General features: G+C 42.0%; 1 protein-coding gene across 1 annotated transcript; it reads left to right on the forward strand.

Annotated features, from left to right (window-relative positions):
• The first annotated feature begins 3511 nt into the window (after positions 1–3511).
• On the forward strand, positions 3512–22582 carry TNFSF15 (TNF superfamily member 15). Its single transcript, XM_029614570.1, has 4 exons — positions 3512–3953; positions 14412–14457; positions 15569–15613; positions 20281–22582. Exons 1-4 carry the CDS (start codon positions 3741–3743, stop codon positions 20733–20735), a joined length of 759 nt encoding a protein of 252 aa, XP_029470430.1. The 5' UTR covers positions 3512–3740; the 3' UTR covers positions 20736–22582.
• Positions 22583–26924: the final 4342 nt, after the last annotated feature.

Genomic DNA, 26924 nt, shown 5'->3' on the forward strand with positions numbered 1-26924 from the left:
ATGGTAGAGAATTAATGAGAAAGAGAACAAAAACTTATGACCAAGGAGTGACATCCTAAAAGCAGTCAAGCTTCTAGAGCTGGCAGTCAAGCTTCTAGGGCTGCAGATCAGAATAACTGGATAGACTGGATGGGTCAATTGGTCTTAATCTGCCCTCATCTACTATGTTACTAGGTTCAGCACAGACACTACCTCTAATTTCAGCATCCTCCCTGATTTAACAATCTAATTAACTCACCTTACTGATCTGCTGGATACCCTATTACTTTCAGCCCACTCCCCCTATCTACCCTCAAAACCACCATGCAAACACATAGATAGGAGCACCTCCTGCTATTCCTGGGCTCAGGTTTCCAGTGAGTCAGTAGAAGAAATAATTTTTAATCCCTGGTCATGATGCAAACAATGTCCTTATGACTTGAATTTTCATAAAACAACAAAAGGCAATAAATGCTAAATTAAACCATTTCACGTTCAAACAATAACTAAAATTAGATATTGATATTACTCATAAACCATTTTACATAGGAACTTAAGGGGTGCCATGCTCGGTCAGCTCAATGGTCCCTTAAACCCAGCATCCTGCCTCCAACAGTGGTGAGTCCAGGTCACTTGGAAATATCCAGCAGATCCTGATTGAAAAGTCTATTTCATGTTGCTTCCTCCCAGAAATAAGAGATGGACTCAACATATAAAATAAATATGATAAAGGAAAAAAAATCTAATTGACTTTCACTTTGTTTATTGGGATGGCCTGCCTGTCCTGACCTCCTGCTAATCTGGGCCATAAAATGAAATTATGACTGACACTTGTTCTCCTGTCTCTTTTTTGCTCTCTCATTCTCTCTTGTTCACAGTGCTCATTCTCCCCCACTCTTCTTTGCTTACACACTCCCCAACTGCACTTGGCTGACACTCACTCTTCCTCTCCCCTTTGTTCATTTCTTATTACACATTGCTCACACTCTCTCCCTGATGTTCCTTTCATTTTGTGCTGCCAACTCTTCTGGTTCTATGTGGTTCTTAGTCACTTCGAGCTGTACAGTGCAGGTATTCCCACTCCTCTCGGACAGCATCATGAGAATAGCACAAGAGTATGCATATCCATGAGACTCAAACATGGTCAGAGACATGCAGACGCAGCGCAATGCTGAGATGGATTCAGTACTTCCTTCCCCTACCACCACAGAATGCCTTTGTGGAGGGAATGGGTGTGGAGAAGTCACCACATATCAGTCACAGGCATGTCATGAACCAGTGATGAATTGCAACACCAAGTTAGAAAAACACTGCACTAAACTAAACTATACCAATGCATTTCTTCTACAGTCATTCCTCCCCCATCCCTGCTCAATCCATAAGAACATAAGAACATAAGAAATTGCTATGCTGGGTCAGACCAAGGGTCCATCAAGCCCAGCATCCTGTTTCCAACAGAGGCCAAACCAGGCCACAAGAACCTGGCAAGTACCTGGCAAGTACCTAAACACCAAGAAGATCCCTTGCTACTGATGCAATTAATAGCAGTGGCTATTCCCTAAGTAAACTTGATTAATAGCAGTTAATGGACTTCTCCTCCAAGAACGTATCCAGTCCTCCACCACTCTAGAACTACCTCTACCAAATAGCAAAAGGCCATCTTATAGAGGACATTTTTCAACAGTTTGCATAAGTCAGTGTGTCTACAATTACTGCAGTATTTATAAACTGTGGGGTGGGATCCGCACAGTCTATAAAATACCATGTATGCACATTTGTTTCCATAGGCAAGTGTAATTGTAATGCAGGAAAACACTTATTTTCGCTACCCATTTTATAAAAGTTCATGCAGATATTGTACATGCATAACTGAAACGTATACGTGGAAGCAGGTATTTTTGAAGGTATGCATATATTTATTTATTTATGTATTTTTAATTTTTATATACCGACATTCTTGTATAATATACAAATCATTCCGGTTTACATTAAAACAGAAGATGCAGGAAAAATGTTTCCTTTGTCTAATACATTGAACATTAATAACAAGGAAATTGTTAACAAGGGATAACAACTAAGAAAAACATGGAGAAAGGTAAACAAAAGAGGAAGAAACATAGAAGTTAAAAAATGAAAAGGTGGCGCACAGGCACAATGGGTTGCACGAAAGGGTGCACAAATGGGAGAGCCCCTTTGTCGCGCCCGACACGCAACGCCTGGTGGAATGGCACCGTTTACTGGCTCGATGCTAGGCGGGATGACGTCAGAGGGGGACGGGTCTCATGCTCACTGTTTTCCTCTCATCATTCTCTTTTCAAATTCCAAAGCGGATTTTTTCTTTTTTTTTTTCTTTTCTCTTCAGTGATTGATTTTAAAAGTGCCCGGTGCTGGTGGGCTGCCCCCTCCGCATAGGTGCCTGGTGGAATGGCGCCATTTACCGGCTCGACGCTAGGCGGGATGACGTCAGAGGGGGGGGCGGGTCTCATGCTCACTGTTTTCCTCTCATCTATACTCTGCTTGTGAAAATATTCGTGCATGTACTTGCAATCACCAGTTCGCCAACACCTCTACCAGTTCGCCCAGACTGCCACCATCACCTAGACCCAGCAGCCCTTCACTCTGACCTCACCCCACTTAACTTAGGCTTCTGACCCAAAAACTGCAGACAAAAGACATGGGCAACTTCACTTCTGCAACTTAATTTGCAGGAGTAAAAGTGTACGGACAAGTTCAGTAATGAATGCACGTGTACCAGTTACAAAATTACTAAATTGTGTGCAAACTTGGGAATCTTGCCCCACACCAGAATGTCCACCTTTTTTTTCCTTTCACACCTTGGGCTTTTACGAAATACTACTTGTGCGCTTATCTTCCAATTTTATATGTATAAACTTTTTGAAATTCATAAGGCAAACATATACTCCAAGAACTAATTATTAGGATATAATCAATTTATTTTTGACCGTATATTGAGAGACACATCTGTGTTCATGTATAAGGGGACTGTTTCACTCAGTCCCCTTGTACATCAAGGCAAAACTCAACCCTGTCTGAAACATACTGTTTATGAGTGTGCCAATGGTGCTTGCAAAACAAATGATTTCCCTCACAGTTTCACGTTATGCTTCCTTCTACCTTACGTGGTAGATGCAAACAAACAACTTCAGTCTGGTCTATGAAACTATTTGGCTTCCGTCCTTTCACTGTTCCTTTTTCTCTTCCTCTCAAGCAATGAAAATAGAAATCGACTGCCTCCGAATGCCAGCATTGTTTCTCTTGCTCTTGTATTTTCACTTTCACTCTGCGATGTTTGGCTTCCAAGTTTTCCTATCTTGCCCCACCCTGAACACTCGGGAGACCGCTTATGTTTAAGAAGCATCACGCATTAATGCCTGCCTTTGAACTCTCTCCTCATTAAGCCAATCCAGTTACATTTCATTCTCTGAGGTCCACCTTCCGGGACTTTCCAAAGTCCAAAAAGAAAACACACCCACGCGCTCACTACACACAGCCCTAGAGAAAGAATCGTATACAACTCTGCCTCTGGCATAGCTCGGTTTCGGCGGTAGGCGGTGCACACCCCTTGCATGTTCCGGGGGGCGGAGAGGAGAGCGAGCGTGGGGTGGAGGGAGAGGAGAGTAAGCATGTCAGACTGTGGTAGGTAGGTAGTCTTTATATAATGGAGATCTCTGTGCAGGACAGCAACCAGAGCAGGTCAAATACTTTAGCAAGGCAGAGAGTGGAAGCAGCAGGTCGCGGGCATGGAATCTACTGTGGAAATATTGCAAGAGGAGGGGCAGGGCAGGGTGAGAAACCAAAGCTGCAGGATAAAAGCAAGGGAAGATTTGGTACTGCGGAAAGTGCAGCTGGCCATAGCCTGCAGCCTGTTTTGTGTCTGTGCCCTGGCATTGCTCACGGCTTATGTACTGATCGGAAATCTAAGGTCTGCAAGAGAAGCCGACTTCACCATCCAGGTAGGGGAATGGCTGTAACCGTTTTGGTTGTCTCACACACACAAGCTGACAGTAGCTTTCAGGAAAACCCAGCAACTTGTTAACTTTCCGAACCGAAACAGAGTCTTAGGTGTGATTAGTTTTGTGAAAGATTAATAATCCGTGCAAGAGGGCAGACAAAGCACGCATTTCTCAAACTGAAAATCCCAGTGACAAAAAATAACCAAAGTATACATTAAAATCAAAAACCTCAATTCACATAAACTAGAAATACATACAGGCAACCTTAATGTGCATTTCAAATTATGCTATCAGATTTTGTTTTCATATATTCTAATTTATTGGCTTATCTATCTATTAGGTCTTTCGTTTGATTTATCTGTTTTGGTATGTCTTATAATGTTAGTATCCATCCCTCCTGAACATGATCTATGTGCATGTGTTTAGAGGGGAGGAAAGGAAGAAGGTATCCTATAATTTTTGTCGATTTCGTTTAGGCATGAGTAAAATCACATTCTCAGGGCAGCTGGATTTTTAGAAGACCAATTTCATTTTCTACAGTAATAATAATTTATTGATTTTCCAAACTGTACTACCAAGATGCCCAAAGTGTATTGCAAAGTAGGTGAAGGAGAGGGGTGTGTGTGCTGTGTGTGATATACAGAGCACATGACCACTGCATGCATTCCAGATGTCTCTGGAAATTCTCGTGGTCAGCTCCATAAAAAGCTATAATGTTTCACAGGTATTTTGCAGCAGCCTTTCAGTACCTGTGTGAATCCTGGGGAATCTTGAAAGAGGGGAGATAGGGTCATACTGCTCTCTCAGCATCAAGCAGACATGAAAGTTTAACTTTAGTGGAAGCTGAGGGCATGTCCTCAAAGGCAGAGGGTGTGATAATAATAATAATTTGCATTTATATGGTGCATTTCATCCAAATATACTTTGTAGTTATAGCATGTTGAGAACACAGCTATCTCTGGGATGGATAGAGTGGAGACAATTTTTTTATGAGCCCGATTACACAGCAGTTTATTATTTTCCAAATATAACTGGGCAAATAAGGTACAGGGAGATAAAGGGAAGCACTCAAGGTCAAATGAATATTCTGGACCAGCAAAATGGGTTTTAAAATGAATGGTGTCAAAGGTTCCACTGATTTGTATTCTATGTTTATATTTTCCATAAAATATTATACCAAAGTAATTTACAATTAAAATCATAGGGCCAGATTTTAGTACCTACGCGCGAGCATAGATTTGTGTGCGCAACCCGGCATGCACAAACCTACGCCCGATTTTATAACATGTGCGCGCAGCTTCGTGCATGTTATAAAATCCGGGGTCAGCGTGCACAAGGGGGTGCACACGTGTGCACCTTGTGCACGCCAAGCCCTAGGGGAGCCCTGATGGCTTTCCCTGTTCCCTCTGAGGCCGCTCCGAAATCGGAACGGCCTCAAAGGGAACTTTCCTTCCGCCCCCCACCTTCCCCCCCCTTCCCCTACCTAACCCCCCCCCCCCCCCCAGCCCTACCTAAACCCCCCTGACCTTTATTTTAGAAGTTGCACCTGCCTCCAGGCAAGCGTAGGTTGCCGGCGTGCAATCTCCTGGCCCAGCGGCCCTATGAAGGCTTCTGGCCATGCCCCCACCCCAGACCACCCTCACCATGCCCCTTTTTTCAAGCCCCAGGACATACACGCATCCCGGGGCTTGCACGCGTAGCCAGGCCTATGCAAAATAGGCTCAGCACGTGTAGGGCTTTTAAAATCTGCCCCACAATATAACAATGCATAAAACTAAAATGTGACACATGATGTAAGCAATAAATTAAATAAATTGTAATACAATAATTAAGAAAATAAATATACTCATTACAGCATAAATAAAACAAGAAGCATATAACCAATCTCAGTTAAAAGCTTGTATAAAAAACAGTGTGTCCACTTTACTCCTGGGAGAATTGAATTCTGCACAACTGAGCAATGCAGAATTTGTACAGAATTCTATAATTCCCAAGCCAGAATCTAGCATCAGGTCCAGGACCAGCAGTGTTGCATGGAGTGGAGATTAAGTGGTAACATCAGCTTATGGGTCTTGAAACACAGAGGCTTCAGTGGCAACGTAGGCTGCACCAGCTTGAAAACAGGGGAGGCAGTGGTGGCCACCGCCATGTGGATCAGAAGACATAGGAGGCATTTGTGGCAGTGCTGGCTCACATGGCCAGAAATCAAAGGAGACGTCAGTGGTGACAATGGAAGACAGAGGAGAAAACAATTGGGATGGAACCTGGGAGAGAACTTCAGTGACAAAGGAGAAAGAGCTGGTGGACTTGAAAAGAATGGGTGGAGAGAGAATGGGGTTCTGCTGGGGGGGGGGGGGTGATTGTGAGAACTGGAGGTCTATCAGGGAGGGTGAGAGAGCTGGGGGTCTTGCTGGGGGGTGAAGAGAGAGAGAAAAAACTGGAGGTCTTGCTGAGGGAGTGAGGGAGGAGGGGAGTGAGAGTTGGGGGGTCTTGCTGGGGGAGTGAAGGGGGAGTGAAGGGGGAAGAGAACTGGGAGCCTTACTGGTGGGGGGTGGGATGGGGGAAGAAAGAGAGCTAGGATTTCTTGCTGCAGGATGATGAAGAAGAGACAGAAAGCTGGGGTCTTGCTGGGGTACGAAAGAGTTTGAACCTGAGAGAAAGGACCAAAGCTGGGGGTAGAGAATGTTACAGGTTCACCCTGTGGGGGGGGGGGGGGGGTTAAACACAAGGACAACAAGGGCCAGTGTCCCCCAAGCAGCTTCCCTGGGGAGATCCACTGCCCTGAAACACAAATGACGCCAGTTTTCTGCAGCTCCCTGCCCCCACTTCCCCACTCTGACAGGATCTGCCACCCAAAACATATATATTCCTGAATTCTGCCCAAAACAACTGAAAACTCTGCACCAAAAAATTAAAAATTCTTTGCATACATTTTCTAAATTCTGCACATTTGTCAAAACGATACAATGTTTTTGCAAATTATCATTCTGCATTTCAGTGCAAGCCAGTATTTTCATTTTTCTCACTTAACAAGAGTCTGTAGTGCCCTAGGCAGACCAATGTAACGCCCCCCACATACACACTCAACTCACCCTTTGAAAGTGCCCCTCTTACAGTGCTAGATAATATATAGAGTATCATGTTCTCCCTTGTGGGTGCTCTCTCTCCCCCTGCTCCCCCCCCCCCCCCCGATCATGTTAATTGCCACAATTCTGTCTGTGATAGTGCTCCAAGCAGGGGTGTGGCCTGGATTCTGCAAGGTAAACGAGGGAATCTGCGGGAAGGGGTAATTCTACATTCCACAGTAGCACAGAATTCCCCTAGGACTAACTCTACGCCACATTTACACCCCGGATCAGTATAACTGTGGATGCCAGGATAAGCAGTGTTTTATTACTAATGCTAAGTTAGGCTCCAGGAAGTAATTAGTACAGATTAGATATAGATAATAGTGAAGACTATAGATTCAATAATGTAGTACAAATGTTTTCCTAACATTCAGGTCTATCCAGTAAAGTGCGGCCGTGTTTACCCCGCTCCTAACCCGCTCCTAACCCGCGTTAGCCCTTCCTGCGATCCCGAATCCCCTTTAACCTATTCCTACCGCGTCCTAAAATCCCCGGGCAACCCCTTCCGCACGCGGCATGTATATTGCATGCAAACGAGCGAATTAGCTATTCCCTAGCATCCCGTAACCCGCGCCCCGACTATCGCTATCTTTCCCTGCCGTTTTGTCGCGCGTTTAACCTGCTAACTTACCGCCTACCCTTACCCCTGCGGTAGAGGCAGGGGTAAGGGTAGGCGGCAAGCTTTCCCCCAGCCCCCGCTCACCTGCCCCGGCCGCAATCATGGGTGCCGGTCTCCGGGGCAGCCCCAGTCCTCTCCCCTCCTCCCGAAGCAGTTTAAAAGTTATGGTAATATTTTGCAAATGTTGAGTAATAGGTGAGCAGACTGCACTTTCTCCCATTCTCATTCTCTTCTTTTACATAAGTTTGTTCTGTATCTTTTTCTTAAATCTCAAGTCTTAGACTGCCTTTTCAAATAATACTCAAGGCAATCTACAGCTTCATTAGAATTAAGGTCCCTTCCCAAAAGAGCTTACAGTCTAAATGGGTTCCTGTTGCTCTAACCACAAGGCCAATCCTTCACATATCACCTTGAGAAATATATAATTGGGAAATTAAATAAACCAACTACTGTATTAAGATGATACCTTCAATAAGGAAGTTACTGTATGTAATTCATTTTAATGAACATGATGTTTAAAAAAAACAAAACCTTTTCCCGATTTACTGCTTCTCCAGTGATTAATTTGCCATACAGTTCACGAGCTTAGGATCAAGCTCTCTGTGATCCATGAAGTATATTAATGCCAAACACCAGAGAAAAGTAAACTCAGATTGCAATGTTTTGTATACCATGGAGGCTCCAAATAATGAAAAGGATATCTGTTGATCATAATTTTTGTGTATTTAGTCTGAGTCACAGTAAGCATAGCATATAGTGATAAATTGAGCCCCATGAAGTCATCCAGGGGCCAATTCTGCAAATGTGTTTATTCTGCACCTACCTTGACAGGAATGAACCTCATTCCTATGTCAGGATATGTTCGGAATGTTCTAAGTCTCTCAAAGTTACTGCTAGTGCTGTTCTCAATATTTGCATTGTGCCAAAGAGAGCCCCCCTGGACTTCATAGACTGTAATATGTAAAGATAACATATCAAGGTGTGCTTGAAAGTTCTTTTTATTATTCAACTTTTTTATTAACCATTGGTATGAGAAATAACAAAAATATACAATCAACATTATTATCACAAAACTGATACCAATCAAACAGTATAAACAAAACAGAGAGAACAAATGAAAGACTGGAAGTTATTTTTAATCAGGCCAGTGGCATCTAATACAATTGTGACTATGAATGTTTCTTTTTGTGTAGCCCTGCTATAAGGTATTCCTCTTATTCCTGAAAAAAAAATCACTATTTCAGCAAAAATCCTCCCTTGTTCATCTGGTTTAGAAACATGTGAATATCAAACTGGATACTTTAAAAATGGAATAAATAATATAACAAGTTCCTATTGTGCTTGTAGCAAATTCTACTGTGATGGAGATTTTGTAGACTGTTTACTAGTTTATCTATTACATGCTTTACCTAAAAATCCCAGAACATAGTACAATAATCACAATATAAAAACACACCTTTTGATTAGAAGCTCATTGTTATGTAATTGCAGCAATATTTTGTATTTAGTCTGTCTGACTTGTTTTTACCCGTGTGCCATTTCTTTTAATTATGGATGTTAATGCAGTAACCCACCCTGAACTGTGGAAGGTGCAGGATATAAATATTTTAAATATATAAGCATATAATATTAAATAAAATATACAAAATATATTGCTAATCAAAATATAAAGCAATACGCAATAAGCAGCATCTGTAAACATAATAACATACAATAATCTAGAAGCAGTAAAATGCACAGTGCTAAACAAAGCAATAGGATCACTGTAAATATAAATTAAAATAAACCAAGCAATTATAAGAGAATAAAATATCATGGGAGGGAAATAACCAGCTAGCAGAACTGAGAAAAATTTAAAGAACACACAAAAAGAGGTTGTGGCACATGACCTTTCAAGACCACATCAGGAGAAGGGACCTTTTGGGCCTTGAAAGCTTGTGTATCACCGCACCTTTTTTCACACTGGTTCAACTAAAAGTACCACAACCTCCAAAGACGCGTTTCCTCCAGAACCAGGATGGACTAAGAGAACTCTGCACTAGTTCATAAGGATGTAATTTAGGGCTGTGCAGGGGTCAAAAAACTGGGTTCAGTTCAGGATGTTTTGCTTTCAACCTGTTTCTGGCTAAATTTCATTTCAGGGTGAAAGGAGCCAGGGGTTGAATTTTGTAGAACATTCATTCATTCATTTTTTCCCTTTTAGTTTAATATTTTATTGTTTTGTTACCTTGCTTTACTTTTCTGATTTTTAGGCACCCAGGTGATCCCCCTCCTTTTTCCAGTCTGGCTCCTGAGTCTATTCCCTTTTGATCCTCATATCATGACTTCTTGTTGTAGAACAATCATATTGCTGATGTAAGGACTGGTGCTACCACATTCGGGCTTTGTTTCCAGTAAACATTTATTTTGTTTGTCAATATGATGTGCTATATAAAGAGGAATTCTGTATAGTAAGGGTAAATGGAAGAAGTCTTGTTTTCTTATAACTAATATATTTTATCATAGCATTATAGTCATAGTTTTAACCTGCTTCGGGATAAAATGATATAAAATTCTGCATTAAAATGCATGGGCAGTCCATGCACAGTCTGATCAGACTGATAGCTGTTCTCACATAGTTGGACAGAGATGTCCCAGTGCATAAATATCTAAATTAAAACCTGTTTGATGCAGATTGATGTTGACCTGCACCTGCAGCATGCTAAAAATACAATTTCTTAGCTTTTTACCGTGCAAAGTATTGTCATAGCTGAAAAGTATAAACAGTGCAGAAGAAGCAAGTATTTTTTCAGTAGAAAGAGGACAAGAAGTCATAGTGTCTGGCTCAGAGTGGGTAGATTTTGAAGTAACATTAGAAAGTTTCTCCATACAAAGGGCAGTGGATGCATGGGGGGGGGGGGGGAAACATTGGCAGGGTTCAGGAAGACCTGGGATAAGATTCAAAAGATCCCTAGTGTCAAAGAAATGACAGAGAAGCCAATGATCAAGTGAGGTCTAGTCAATGGTATTGCAATAGTAAGGAAATTGGGTAACCTAGATGTATGCTTTGCTGTCATAAGAACATAAGTAATTGCCATGCTGGGTCAGACCAAGAGTCCCTCAAGCCCAGCATCCTGTTTCCAACAGAGGCCAAACCAGGCCACAGAACCTGGCAAGTACCCAAATACCAAGAAGATCCCATGCTACTGATGCAATTAATAGCAGTGGCTATTCCCTAAGTCAACTTGATTAATAGCAGTTAATGGACTTCTCCTCCAAGAACTTATCCAAACCTTTTTTGAACCCAGCTACACTAACTGCACTAACCACATCCTCTGGCAACAAATTCCAGAGCTTAATTGTGCATTATCTTCCATCCTGTTCTGTTTCTAGTTTTGATACATTGCACAAATTCTAAGGCAGACTGACTTTCTATTGTTCAAAAAAAGTCAAGTTCTTATTTTAATAAGAAACAGCCAAGGAAATGGAGAGCAGCCATCAGCTGCAAGACTTTGCTTTTCATTGAATTATCAAAACATCTTTCATCAGTACATCTTTATCTCTTTGAAATATGATACAAGTAGTGTTTGTTTGGCTCGCTGCTGGGGATCAGCAGACACTGAAAAGGTACATAGAATGGTGAAAAAAAGGGGTAAAGGGGATGGAAAAGCACCCCTATGGAGAAAGGCTAAACAGATTAGAGCCCTTCAGCTTGGAAAAGAGACAACCGAAAGGGGGTATGATATGAAATTTATAAAATCATGAGTGGGGTGGAATGGGTAAATTGGGATCAGTTATTTACCTTATCAAACAATACTAGGACTAGTGGACACACCAGGAAACTAGCAACCGGCAAATTTAAAGCAAATCCTAGGAAGTATTTTTTCACTCTGTGCACAATCAAGATATGGAATCTGTTGCTGGAGGCTGTGGTCAAGGCAACTAGCTTAGTAGGATTCAAAAGAGGACTGGTCCAGAAGAGTTCCATGATCAGTTATTAGCTAGGTAGATGTGGGAAAACCGGAGCTTATCCCTAGGTGTGAAATATAAAAAAAAAAAAAAATAGATAAACTAGTAGGGCTCTGATAGTTACTTCTGACCCAGACTGACCACCGTCAGTGACAGAATGCTGGGTTTGATGGACCTTGGTCTGACCCAGCATGGTACTCCTTATGTTCTTATGAGGTTTGGACAAGTTCCTGGAATCATAGAGGGGAGAAAGGAAGGGAGAGAGAGAGAGAGGTGGAGAGAGAAAGAGGGAAAGGAGTGGCCAAGGGAAAATAGAGGCAAGTGGGCAGAGAGAGAGGGGGGGATGGAGCAGGGGAAGAGAGGGAATGGTGGGTAAAGAGAGACAAAGAAACTGGTGGGGTGCAGGGGGACAGAGAGAGGGGGGGACAGAACTTGATTCACTTGGGCCTCCCAACCAAAAAGGCATTCTACTGCCCCTGCATTTCAACAAGCAGCATGAATAATCCAAAACATGAATGCCAAAATGAATAATCCAAAACATTTTTGGAATATTCTGATGAGTCAATGTTTCAGTTCAGTTGCAACAAACCAAACTGAAATTGTTGTGTTTCTCACATTTGGATCATCTGAATGCACATCCCTAATGTAATTCGCAATACTACTTTTGCCATTACAACCTAACCTTAAAACATAAGCGGCATATGGGCCAAATCAGACTTTTCAATCTAGTGAATGTATATATGTCCCCTGTGCTGAAGGGGTTTGCATATTAGAAAAGGCAGAGTTAGTTTGCAGTGAAGAATTATCCATGCTAGAGGAAATATGACAAGTACACAGGTCAGAATCTGACCCCTGAGTTAAGAGGACAATTTTCCAAACCATTTAGGTGGGTACAAAGCATCTTACCCCCACAAATCGGCCTGTCTGAAAACCGCCCTCCCCCAACACAGCTAACCTGGCCGCATAAGTAGCAATATTTAGACTTATCCAGTTAAGTCAACCAGATAAATTAGACCTGGCTCCATAGCAGATCTAAGCTTGTCTCTTTGACACAGGAGCATTCATCAGCATAACAGTGCTGCTGGATATCCCATGTAAGTTAGCCGGATAAGTCTTTGCCGGCTAACTTACTTACCCGCCTATGTCTAAATATTGACCTCGTTATTTTTTTTTATGAAAAAAGTGCCCAACAGAAAAGGCAGGTGCAAATTTCTACAGACATTTTGTACCCATGGCAAGTTTCAAAGCTAAAGTTATGTGCATGTTCTCACTTTCAAAATGTGTACATAGTCTACAGGTAAAAAGTACCCACAAACTATGTCCCATTGCAGACAGTTTGAAAATTGCCACCTAAGACTTTTTTCTGTTCTGGGTTAATGGGGGGAGAAACCGTTTGGGAAGTCAGGATTTAGAGAGAAAAGCATTGTTGCCCAGTGATTTTGTCACATTGGCATTAAACCATGGTGGGGGGAGGGGAGGGCTGCACTTTGTCCAGTCTCGCTGCTGGTCCGCCATTGCTTATTTATTTATTTAAATTTAATTAGTCGCCTAACAGAAGCTCAAGGCAGATGCACATTAAACAAAACCAAAGATAATATCAAAATAGTCATAACTCCAAAACACATTCAAATACATCATGACACCATTAAAACGTGATACTAGTCACTGTCATTGTTCATTTCCTTCTCCTCCTCAGCCCTGCATCATGTTAAACAAACACCCAAGTTCAGCAACAGGAATTACAATATACTTAAGGGTGAATTTTAAAAGGCTGGCGCTCGCCAAAATGGGGAGCTGCAGACACAAGTTGGGCTCGCGTGCGCCCACTGAATTTGAAAAGCTGCCCAGATGCACGCAGATGGCCCGTTGCGCGCACATCTCACTTGATTTCAAAAAGGGGTGTGATCTGGGTGAGGTAGGGGTATTTCGGGGCATGACCAAGAGATGTGCGCATAAATACTCATGCGCCCTGGCTGCACCCAAGTCCACTGCCCTATAACTTTATTTCTGCGGTGGATGAGGTGTAACTTAAAAAAATAAAAGAAATAGCCATTTCTGCCTGGGGTAACTGGGGAGCATGCAGGCTATCAAACCAGTAAATATTACCTGAAGGGCTACTTCATTGTTTTTGTCCCAGGCTCATGCAGAATGGCAGAAGGTTTAGACAGTCTTTCACAGTTCCTGGATGATTACATGACAATAGAGAGCTGAGGGGGGATATGATAGAGGTGTTTAAAATCATGAGAGGTCTAGAATGGGTAGATGTGAATCGGTTATTTACTCTTTCATATAATAGAAAGACTAGGGGGCACTCCATGAAGTTAGCATGGGGCACATTTAAAACTAATCGGAGAAAGTTCTTTTTCACTCAATGCACAATTAAACTCTGGAATTTGTTGCCAGAGGATGTGGTTAGTGCAGTTAGTGTAGCTGGGTTCAAAAAAGGATTGGATAAGTTCTTGGAGGAGATGTCCATTACCTGCTATTAATTAAGTTGACTTAGAAAATAGACACTGCTATTACTAGCAACAGTAGCATGGAATAGACTTAGTTTTTGGGTACTTGCCAGGTTCTTATGGCCTGGATTGGCCACTGTTGGAAACAGGATGCTGGGCTTGATGGACTCTTGGTCTGACCCAGTATGGCATGTTCTTATGTTCTTATGTAGTCATGGCTTCTATAGGTGAGGCAGGCAAGCTACTACCTATCCGACAAAGATCATTGCTTCTGTCAAAGCATGCTATTTTTTTCTCATCTTTACAGGTTCAGAACAAAAGCCTGTCTGATTCCATCTTGCCTCAAGCTGCAGGTCAGTTGCAAAGTCAGTACCTGTCTACCCGATGACATTTTCCATTAGCCCTAATTTGGTGTCATTGGTTTATGCCAGCCCCTGATGATTTCAATCCCTAAACTATCACTGGAATGCATTTTGTGATTATATTTTCTGATACTGTCATCTTTTGTTCTGACATGCTTATTCTGTTTTGAGCTGATAAAGGCAATACAGCTCTTGGAAGTTAGTCAAGAAATGTATTAAATTAGTCCAATAAAAATATATCACCTTATAATATTTTTGTTTGTTAATCTTTATTTCTGGTGCAGTCCCCAAACATAAACAATCTGCTGTTTATCCTGTTTAATGTCCATCCCATTATCTTCATGAACAATCCTGTCAAAGGACAAGTCTACAAAAATAAAGAATTGTGGGATAGAAATTTACGGCAGGGTAGTTTTGAGGCCTGGTGAGGAGGCCCCAGGAAAGTCAAACTGCACCAGCCTATACACAGCCAACAGGGGGACGGGGAAGCAAAGCCTGGTCCAAGAGGCTGGCAAAGAGAGGAAGCACTGCCAGAGAGCAGGGCCCTCGCAAGAAGAAGAAAGCACCTTGGCAGAGCTGGCTCCTAAGGCGCTTTCTCTTATTAATCTGTTTAAATTTATTTAGTGCGATTTATACTATGAAGTTAAAAGTATCAATGTTAGGGCAAACATCTCTAAAAGTGCTGTAGAATATAGCACTGCCCAGTCAGCACTTGCCTACAAAAACCACATAAATCCTTTCCCGCCTGGCTCCAGTTCAGGCATGCAATGTGATGTGGGCCAAATGAGCATTAAATTAATACAGCAGGAGAAAGGCTGTTTATAAACTCAACGTACATTACATTCTCCTCGCGGCTTAACCCTGTAATTGGTTGTGTTCGTCTTCTGGCACAGCTAACAGTGAAAGTTTCCGCAGAAGCTATAATCAGATAATTGCCTCCAACTTTAGGAAGCTGTAGAATAAAGTAGATAGTGAAACGACACTAAAGTAGAATCTCTCCCTCCCCGCCCCTCAACACTGCTACCAGCCCCATAAAATCTGCATGAATTGCTGGCTATGATTCTAATCATTTAATACTTTTAAAACTATATTCTTATTACAGGTTGGACAGCTAGAGGCAATGAAAAGCCCAGAGCACACCTTACAGGTATCTGTACTGTTCATCAGAACTATGTCACTAGGGCTGTATTAGTCTCACTCTAGAACTCAGTAGTATCTACTAGAGCACTGTATAATGAACTCTTTTCATTTGTTTTAGTTTATTTTTAAATTAGTTCCTTTAGAAAAGGTTGCAAATTGAGAATCTCATCCTAGCCTGCCTGGTTTCATCGCCAATCTAAGATTTTTTTTCCATTAGTATTTATTAAACTTCATAGACTGCAAATCAATATATTTCATTAGGGATGTGCAGGCCAAAAAATGTCATGTTGTGTAGTGTTGTTTGGGGGTCGATTTTCTTTTTTGTTAATGTTTTCCCAATTTTTTTCTGTTTTTCTCCATTTCAGAAAGAGTGTACACTATTTACAAATTAGTGCACATTATTTCTGAATAGTGCACACTATTTTGCAAATAGTGGGGTAGATTTTATAAATTTGCACCAGGTGCGAACAAAAGTAAGCTGGATTTTATAAGATACGCGTGTAGCCACGCGTATCTTATAAAATCCGAGGTCGGCTGACGCAAGGGGGTGCACATTTGTGCAACTTGCGCATGCCGAGCCCGGCGCGTGCTGCCTGTTCCCTCTGAGGCCGCTTCGAAATCGGAGCGGCCTCGGAGGGAACTTTCTTTCCACCCACCCCCCCCGCACCTTCCCTTCCCTTCCCCTACCTAACCCACCCTCCCACCCTATCTAAACCCCCCTACTTTTGTTGCCAGATTTACGCCTGCCGAAAGCAGGTGTAAATCTGTGCGCGCCAGCGGGCTGCTGGCATGCCATCACTCGACCCGGGGGCTGGTCCGGAGGCCTCGACCACGCCCCCGGGCCGCGCCATGCCCCGGGTCCCGCCCCAAACCGCCCCCTGACCCTGGACACGCCCCTCCCCACCCCTTTTACGAAGCCCCGGGACTTACGCGCGTCCCGGGGCTCTGCGCGCGCCGGCGGCCTATGTGAAATAGGCACGCTGGCGCACGAGTGCCCTGTGTGCGTAAATCTGGCCGGATTTACGCGCTCAGGGCTTTTAAAATCCGGCCCAGTGTGCACTAAAATGATAGAAGAAAAAATAAACAATTTGTGGTTTTTTTTCTATCATTTTTTTTTTTTTTTTTAAATGACAAGAAACGACATGGACAATGTTGTTGACATTGTCTATGTTGTTTGAAATGAGTGCACATCCCTAATATGTCATCAAGAATGAAAGCCATGAATGCAATATTTGTGTCATCCAATTACCCTAAGTATGTCCTATTTATTCATTGGCATGTCAGGTATAGAAACTTGTGGAGACAAAGTAGCTTAGCATTCACCATTTGGCTGGCAAATACATACTTTTTCAGTTAAACAGACTCATTATAGAAGAGTTTGCTCTTTCATCTTCCAATCTCGAGCAGAAATGTTTTTGGAACATATTGCAGTGCATAGGGGAAACATTTTCAAAGCCATGTATGTGGATAAATAGTGATTTACATGCACAAATTAGCTATCTAAAAATTGCCTTCCCTCAAGAAGGCTAAACGTATGTGTATTATTTCTCTACATGTGCACTTCTAGCTGAATTTAGGAGAGGCATTTCTAGGGGCATATTTCGAATGGGACTGGAAAATAACACACATGGAGCCCAACTTTGAAAGGCATGTGCGGTACACCACTTGCTTGTGTAAGGTGGCCTGCAGAGATTTAAGCTAGGATTTTATAAATTGTGTGGCGAGAGCTGCACAGTTTATAAAATACTGCGTATTTCTGCCCCCAAAATACACGCATATGTTTCAGTATTGCACATATGTTTATAATGCAGGAAAATGCAAATTTACCTACCCATTTTACGAAATTACACGCATATATTTCACATGTATAATAAGATGGAGACAGATATTTTGTAGAGTATACAAGCATATTTGGAATCAGCAGTTCACCCAGACTTTCACCAGTTTACCTAGACACTTCAGCACTTAACCTTGAACTCCCACCAGTTTATCTAGATCTCCCACCCAAAAACTGAGGGTAAAGGACAAGTCCTATTTCCATTTCCCCAGTCAATTGGTAAGTGTAAAAGCATACAGACAAGTTCAGCAATCTACACGCATAAACTGCTTACTACATAGCAACTTGTGCGCACACTTCCAAACCTTGCTCCAAAACACCTGTGACCGCCCCCTTTTTTTTTCTCTGCTAGCACAATGCGTACTTCAGGCTTTTGCAAAATACTACTTATGCATGCACATGCTACTTACATGCATAACTTCCAGTATTGTGTGGGTAAACCTTTGGAAAATTCACTCCGTGGGTTGTAATTTCAGGTTTTATTCTTAGCCAAGTATTATTTTCCAAAGAAAATCTTCCTGTACAAGAAGCAGTTATAAGTGTTAGCTGCTACCAGCATCAAGTTTCAAGCGAAAGTATGTGCTCACTGCTTTCTCTTTGAAATGTCATGCAAAGCCTGCAGGCAAAAAATACCCCCCATGGACTTTGACCCAATGTGGAGAATTTGAAAATTGTCCCCAAGATGTTATCGCAAAGAAAACTCCACTGAAAAGGTTTGGCTGTTGAATATTTCTGCAGGCTCCTTGGGAAGAGAGACACAAAACGACAAGGAGGGACAGGGCTTCAAGCTTTTATTTTCCTTTCAAATAATAATAATAATAGTAAAACTTCTAATTAAAACTGCATAGATAAAGAACCCAGACTCACAAATTGGGCTAAACAGAATTCTCAAGACTATTACTGAAAAGTTCTCCATGCAGACATGCCAACAAAACAGAAAGGATAGTCTTGCAAAGTCTTAGTTCCTCTTCTGTGCTATAAAAAAACCAGTTATATTCTGAATATAATAGCTGGGGAAATCCCTTTCAGTAGTAACAAAAAAAAAAAACCACCCACCTATGGTAGCTTTTCATCACGAGTGTGATGTAGTGAAAGAAACTAAGAATGACGAAGAGTAGCAGAATTCCGGCCAGCACGGGACAGGCACAGAGGATACGAGGAAGGACAGATAAAGGCAGAGGCACGGTGGGCTCTGCTCTACTGCGCAGGAAGAGAAATTGGTCAGACTAGAAAGGTCTCGCAGTCTCCATCATGCTCAGTGCTTCTGTGACAGAGCTAAGCCAGTGCTTTGCAGTATGCGCTAACATTAAATAAATCAGACTGAAGCATGTACCCACTGTTCGTTTTCTTTGGGGATTTTGTTAGCATTGAAATGCTCAGCACGTTGGAATTTCCTACGAACAGGCTTGTCATCTGCCAAAGGGGAATTAAAACACTTAAGCAAGAGTAAGCTGCCATGCTCCACTGTACCCTTCCCAAATCCTGTCTTCCACAGCTAACAGAGCTTTCTCTGAAAGAGAAGCTCATACCTAGAATTCCCTTCAAAGGAAGTTAAAGTTACGCCATACACTGACCACTTTTCATGTAAGTGCTTCCTTTAACTTCCTGAGCAATTGTTCTTATTTTTGGCGCTAATATTTGCAAATTGCATTTTCTCTTTAAAAAAAACTGCTTTCACTGCTCCATGTTTTGTGGTGATATGGACCTTAAAATAAAACTAGTGAGTAATGATTTCTGAAGTTCGAGTATCTATGGAATTATACAAGTTAATGATGCCTTTAGTGAAAATATTCAATGATTTAATAAACTGGCAGCTCACTGATGGCTTCAAAGGGCATCAAGATTTTCATTACAAGGGCTGCTCAAGAAGTGGAGAGTTAGCTGTGTCTCAGAGAACAATTATAATTTCTTTCAGTCCTGTGGCAAACATATATGTGCCTCCTTCTTGGTTCTTCCAAACTTTCTGCATCATTGGTTTTCTATTTTGATCCACTCAAACATAGTAGCCCCACAAGCTCTGTTCCTGGATGCTGTATGGATGAGAACAGGGTTAAATAATTCCAATTTTGTCTCCACCCTTCAATGAAATGCTTGCCAGATTAGTGAGCTTTGTAATCAGAGTAATTGCTAATATACATTTACCCAAAAATCAGTTAGTCACTGTGGTGAAAACAACAGTGAAGGAGCTGTGGAACTACAGAATATGTGCTGCTTTTGTTTCCGTGGACTTCAGTTTTCCCATCCACCCGTGCAGCATACAGTAACATTCCTAGGTTAATATCATGTGTTTGATATATTACAGCCTGAGTGCCCTATGTTAGTTCAGAGGATCAGCTAAATTTCAGAGTAACATTCTCATGCTGTTACAGATTATGGCAAATTACATTAAAGAATGGTCTTCTTGTCATTATAATTATCCTAAAGATTTTCAAAATGTGATATTGCAGTCTGGAATTACTTTAGAAAACATTTCCCTAGTAATGCTGATGAGTTGACACACTATAAATGGTATTCCTATAGATTTTTTTATGGGATTGCTACTCTAAAATAGTAGTAACTGACCATGTTATCATTATGGCAACCATATGTTATCGCATATATTTTGTTAGGCTTCATCTCTAGTTAGTTCATCCATGCTATAGCTATTTTAATTTACTCATTTCTTACCTACTTGTAAAACCAAACTAGCTTGGGCCTGACTCATCAAGACATTTTCCCATAGACACAGAATAGGAGAAATGCCTTAGTGAATCAGGCCCTAGATTCCTGATTGAGAAATCAAGTTTTCTTGCACCTACTTATGACAATAATTTGCATCATATTGTTTCTCTTTTGAGGTACAAACAAGCAAGATTCCTTGGATGTGACTGGTGCACCACAAGCAGTCCAGTGGGAGGACCACCGAGGGTTGGCTTTTATCAAGAATGGAATGAAATACGAGAACAGGTCCCTGAAGATACCAAAGTCTGGCGATTATTATATCTATGCACAGGTCACCTTTCGAGAGAGTGCTGTGGCCTGCACCGAGGCTTATGTAGAGAAAAAAAATAAAAAATTAGATTACATAACCCAAGTCATCATCAGATTTACAGCCAGTTACCCTGAGCCTGAGCTGCTGGTGAGTGGCTCCAAGACTCTGTGTGAAATGAAAAATGATTGGTACACATCTATTTACTTGGGGGGAGTATTTAATATGGAACAAGGGGACAGACTGATGGTGAATGTAAGTGACATCACTCGAGTGGATGTCACGCAGGAACAAAAAACTTACTTTGGTGCTTTCTTACTTTAGGCAAAGTATTGATAACCAAGGATGGTATTCCCTCTCTGACACAGCTTTACTGTAACTACCATCCTTGGGTTTCCATTTCACTGCCTCTTTGGATGTTGATACTATAGTTTTTGTTGCGTTTTCATATACCCGAACTCTATATCTTTAAATTGCATGATGACTCAGGCTTCAAACACATTGTGATTTCTCAGTGCAGCAGTGGTTCGAGATGTGGCCAGTGGCAACTGCACTTTCAGCTAAAGGAAAAGCATTGCTTTTCAAGTTATGGTTTATTTTACATTATAGTTCAGATGAGGGTTGCACTTTTTATAGGTTATTTTAATATACGCTTCTGAATATAAAACAAAATTAAATAGTGATGCTGTCATCAGAAAAAAGCTGCACACACACTCCACTTTGGTTACAATAGATTCACTGACTTCATTGGGTGCAATCTCTGACACTAAAGTCAAGCATTGTGCATGATAGAGTGAGGCAGCATTGTAGTGAAATAGCTTATAATAAGGATAATATGAAGTGGAGTCCAACTATAATTATATTAACTTAGCAGCGGCCTTTTAGTAGGTATATTTGCAATGAAAGTCCAGTATGGTTCAGTTAGTGGAATTCATTTTCAAGTAAATTGCAAATTTAAGTTATTGTATACCTGATGAATAGAGTATGGCACTTGAAATAACCAGCACTCTATTAATCTAGCCTATAAATGTTTGTGAGAGAAAGAAAGTACAATCCGAGAGAATCCATGTGAATAATATGTTTTCAGTTCGTAAGCATACCAACGTTTTATGAAACTGCTTAATTTTATTTAGTATCTCAGGGCAATTTAAATACTAGGGAGGCCCTGGTACAAAGAGCGTTTGCTGGGCGAATGCTAGGCAACCTGGTAATGGTGGGGCATCTATTTTTATTTCCCCACTTGTAACATTGATCACTTCTGTGAAGTACTAAACAAAATACACTTGGGATTATTTTTTCCAAGAATAATCCAAGGTGGGAAATGCAATGCTTCCATGCCATGAACAGAAGATGAAAATATTCAATTGGGTTGACTGTTGTCTTGCATATTCCTCCCATGGACTCTATTTGAAACATAATGGCTGCACAATTAAAGGTGAATTTTAATAGGGATGCGCACGCCAAAATCAGGAGATGTGTGCACATGTAGGACATGCACATGTCCACCTGACTTTAAAAGGCACCTACATGCACGCACTTTTCCCGATACGCAGATATCTCACTTGGAATGAAAAAGGGGAGTGGTGTGAGCATGGTGTAGTGGGACATGGGTGTTCCAGGGCAGGGCCAGAAGATGTGTGCGCAAGTACCTGTCCACCTGGGCATATGCCCAGGACCAGTGCCATGAACTTTACTTTTGCTATGGAGGAGGTGTAAGTTTAAAAACAAACAATAAACAAACATCCCTAGAGGTTTAAGGGATCCAGGGTAACTGGGAGTGAGTGCAAGCTAAAGAACTAGGGGGAGTTTGACGGACCTAGCTCTACACTGGGCGAACTGGTGAAACTGGTCATAGCATGGACGTGAGCGCGTTATAAAATTCCCCCACTTGCGCGGCACATACCTGGATGTGTGCGGATGTGCACACCCACTTGTAAAAATGGTTGCACACATATGTACATCTAGGCTATTTTATAACATGTGCATATGTGCTCATATGTTATAAAATGGCCACGTCCCTAGCCTCGCACCAACTCACATGCATATGTTCACCCACGCGCCCATTTGAAAGCTACAGGTCCCTCTGGCCATTACAATGTCAAACCTCTGGCTAACTCTGTAATTTCTGTCGCTGAACAATTGAATAAACTTTTTAGTGAATAATGTGTGTACTGGAATTATTTTGAATAAAGTAAATACCTACACTATCAATGGAAAAAAGTTTTTAATGATGTGTGTAAATTTAAAAATGTTAAGTGAAGTCAGAGAAAGGTTTCATACATAGTGTAGGTGCCCTGCACCACTGTAGGGTGAACTTATAATCATCAACCTTCCTCCTCCTCCTCAATTGCTTTTAACGATTATTTTTTTAAGAATTTTATATGTGAACCTGTGTTGTCCCTAACAACACCTGAAGGACTCTTCCGTGGCAATATAATTTTTAAATGCGTAACTGCGAGGGTTTACTCCATAATACTCAATGAGAATGTCAATAAAGGGTATAAAAACAGACTTCCCCGATTTTGGTTGGTGTGTCCATCTTCTTATAAGTTATCCCAACATGTTTCAGACGTGAATGTCTTTCCTCAGGGGGTTCGATGTTTACCGGGACCAACTTCACGGAGTCTGCAACCCTCTCCTCGACGGTTTCTCCTGAGCTCAAAATATTGTGCCACAGGGCGATCTTCCTCTGTCGATCGCCGGGAAGAATCCCGGATTCTTCCCAGCGATCAACAGAGGAAGATCGCGTATATTGCCACGGAAGAGTCCTTCAGGTGTTGTTAGGGACAACACAAGTTCACATATAAAATTCTTAAAAAAATAATCGTTAAAAGCAATTGAGGAGGAGGAGGAAGGTTGATGATTATAAGTTCACCCTACAGTGGTGCAGGGCACCTACACTATGTATGAAACCTTTCTCTGACTTCACTTAACATTTTTAAATTTACACACATCATTAAAAACTTTTTTCCATTGATAGTGTAGGTATTTACTTTATTCAAAATAATTCCAGTACACACATTATTCACTAAAAAGTTTATTCAATTGTTCAGCGACAGAGCTTAGCTCTTGATTGCTTTTGTTTAGTACAGCAGTTCGCGGCATAGGTGTATCTTTTGATATTGATTAACTCTGTAATTTGGCACGAAGCATAGCAAAAGGGCTGTGCACTTAAAGCGCTCAGCCTATTTTTAAAAATATTTTGGCCTACCATACATGTTATCTACTTGTATTTTGTATTTGAATATTCTAATTTGGTTATGGGTATACCACTTGTTGTAGAGTGGCAGAAGTATAACAACCCACAAGAATAACGGCAGCAGATAGTAGATGATTTCCTCCTTAACCATGGGGGCTAGTTTCTGAAACCAGGTGTTATAATCTGGTGTGGTTGTAGACCCTGAATCGTAGTGAGAGCTGACTCCACCCACAGAGAGGAGCCCTGTGGGGACTCACTACAATAGGCATGGCCTAAACTGAACGTACACAGGCAGTAATGATACTTTATTAGACTGGAACGTGGGGAAACCCACCGAAGCAAAGGAAGGCACAGTCCAGAGTAGTAAGGTAGCTTTAGATGTAATCCCCGGTAGTGGTCTGCAGAGCGGTGTACGCCGGGGAGCTCCTCTCCAGATGATGAGTTCTCTGAGTAGATCCGGTAGTGGCCCACAGCGAGGGGTACGCCGAGAATCAGCACAGAGATGGAACAGAGAGGTGCAGAAGGTCAGCAGGGCAAGGTAGATGATAGTACTCACTCCAAGGTGTAGAAGATGACAGCTGGTATGAGCGCGGTAGTGGCCCAAGGCATGGGGTAAACCAGCGGTTCCTTCAGCAAGATGACAATAGCAAGTAGCATACTCACGAAGCTGAACCAAGCTGGATACTGCAGACAGGAAGGCCCTCCAAGGAGCGGATAGCCGGAACGTGACAAGGCCCCCAAGGAGCGGGTACCTAAAGCGTTCAAGGTTCAAGGCAGGAACGAGTTCAGCGAAGCGAAGCGTCTCCAAGCGGAGTGGAATAAGTAGGAAGGAAGACCTTGCTAACTCGTAGGAAGCATAGTCTCATAGGATTAAATACACATTGGTGGGTGACATCATGCGGAGGGGAAGCCCCCGAGGTTCCCGCTATGACGTGAATAAGAGAGGGCCTGGCATGGGCGCGCGTGCCCTAGGTAATCCATGATTCAAGATGGCTGCCGGGGAAGGTGGCGTTTGCAGGCTGAGGCTGCCATGCTCTTGAGAATCGCTGGTGCAGGGAGAAGAGAGGTGAGCAACAGAAGTCACAGCTGTCTGCGACCGATGGGCGCAACACCAAGATTGTGGCTAGAATGTTAAAAAGAATACATATATCGCCAGTGGCATGCAGTCAAGGCCTTCAAAGGATTCAGTGAATCCTCATTCCTAATTGCCTTTTATACATTTATTTTGTTTCCTTTGCTTTTGTTTGTCATCATCTCATCATCAGCTTATGCAGGCTTACAAGACATGTGACTTGGCCTGTGCAGAGGTGGCATCATCAGCCTGTGCAGGTCAAGAAGATGGTGACATAAGGAAGCAAAGACTTGATGTCATAAGCCCACAGACAGTGGTGTTGCCACATGGGTGAAAGGGGTGACAAGTGCCCCCCTTTCCAAATAAATGGCTTTGCACCCCATTTCTAGATAACTTTTACTCATAACAGTGACGGGACTATGGGAAGAAGGGGTGGAGGTGGGGGTGACAGCACACTTGGAGTCGCATAAAGACAAAGAAACAGTGCTGCAACAAAAATAAAGCAAGAGCAGGGCCTGTTTGCAAGCTGGTGCATTCTCAGACCCTATGGCAAACCCCCGCCCCTAGTATGGGTTTGAAGGTAACAAGAAGACCATGAGGCAAGAGGGGTGGGCTTGGGCACATACTGGCCCATAGATAAGCCATGCGCTTACCATCTTTCTTTATGCTGCAACAAAATCTTTCTTTCTACAACTCAGGTGTACCATTTCCCATCACCCCCTCCCTTGTAGTTCTATGATCCTCCTGGATCAAATATGCCAAGTCAAGTGAGGGAGGAGGACCAGGGATCTGACCATGGGAAAATGCTGGTCAGTAAGGTGTGTAGGAGAGAGGGGAGAGAGTGAGAGGAAATGTTGGGCTGGGCTGGGGCAGAGAGTGAGGGGAGATGCTGGGCTGAGGTTGAGATAATGAAAGGAGATGCTGGGCTAGGCTATGTGGGAGAGTGAAGGGAAGAGGTGGGCTGGGGCAGAGAGTGAAGGGAGATGCTGGACTAGGGTGCAGAGACAAAAGCTGTGGCTCAGCTTACAGGGAAGTCAGGTCCTATAAGCCTTAAAAGAGATGGCACAGGAGGCATGGAAGGGCACAGGCAGGCAAGAAGACAAGAGAGGCCTGGAAGCTGAAGAAAGAAGGGGAGTGGCCCAGCGTGAGTGAACATGTGAGAGAGAGGGAGCGTGTGTGTGTGTGAGACTGAGAGAAAGAGAGAGCATGTGTGTGTGTGAGAGTGAGAGTGTGAATGAGAGACAGGGAGCATGTGTGTGAATTAGCATGTTAAGAGACAGAATATGTGTGAGTGTGTGTGTGTGAGCATGTAAATGAGAGAAGAAGCATGCAAATGAGAGAGGGAGCATGTGTGTGAGTGAGCATGTGAATTGAGAGAGAGGAAGCTTGTACATGTAAGAGCATTTACATGCATGTACGTATAGGAGAGAAGAGAAAGTTTATGCACCCCTTACTAGTTCATGGAAATTTCAGAGTGACTGGAAATCAAATGTTCCCAGATATGGAGAATGGGAGATTTTTTTTTATCCTTATTTGTTTTAATTATTGGGTGTTATTTAATGTGACTGCTAATTAGAAATATGATACTGGTATTTGGAGAATTTTAAATAATGTTTATATGAGTTTAATTATTAGATGTTCTATTTATCAGCTGTTTTGAAATATTTATTCTTTTTATTAGTATGATTTTATTATATAGAGTTTATTATTTGATGATGTTTCTGTTTTTCCAAAGTTGTACGGCCTCAAGAGTCTGGCTTCTTGTGGTTTCCATTTCTGTTTTTGTCTGCATGTTTCTTTTCATTCTGTATCTGATAAGGGTCTGTCTGTGTTGTGAAAGTGAAAATGAGGTGAGGTATTCTGCTACCATGTAGTTACTCTGTAGGGAATCTAGAGCATCCTCTTGACTTTTTCTGTTTTCCTAATAAGAGATGTATTAATGTTTTAGAGCTGTGTTGTATTTTCATAGGTAGCGTTGTTACTGTTTAAGTGCTGGCAGTTAGTGCTATTTTGGTATGTGAGATTTAGTATATTGGAAATATCATTTAGTTTACTCTTGGCTTTCTGGGAACTGAGCCCGCACCCAATTTGTATTACAGTAGACCTAATACTATATGGATTCCAAGGGTCTTTTTCCCTTTTTTGAATAGTTTTCTGGTTGGCATTACAACAGTGCATGTAATATAATATAATATAATTATAATGTAATATAATATAAATGTTATTGTAATATAATATAATA

The sequence above is a fragment of the Rhinatrema bivittatum genome, chromosome 8 (assembly GCF_901001135.1).
Source record: "Rhinatrema bivittatum chromosome 8, aRhiBiv1.1, whole genome shotgun sequence".
Taxonomy (NCBI): Eukaryota; Metazoa; Chordata; class Amphibia; order Gymnophiona; family Rhinatrematidae; genus Rhinatrema; species Rhinatrema bivittatum.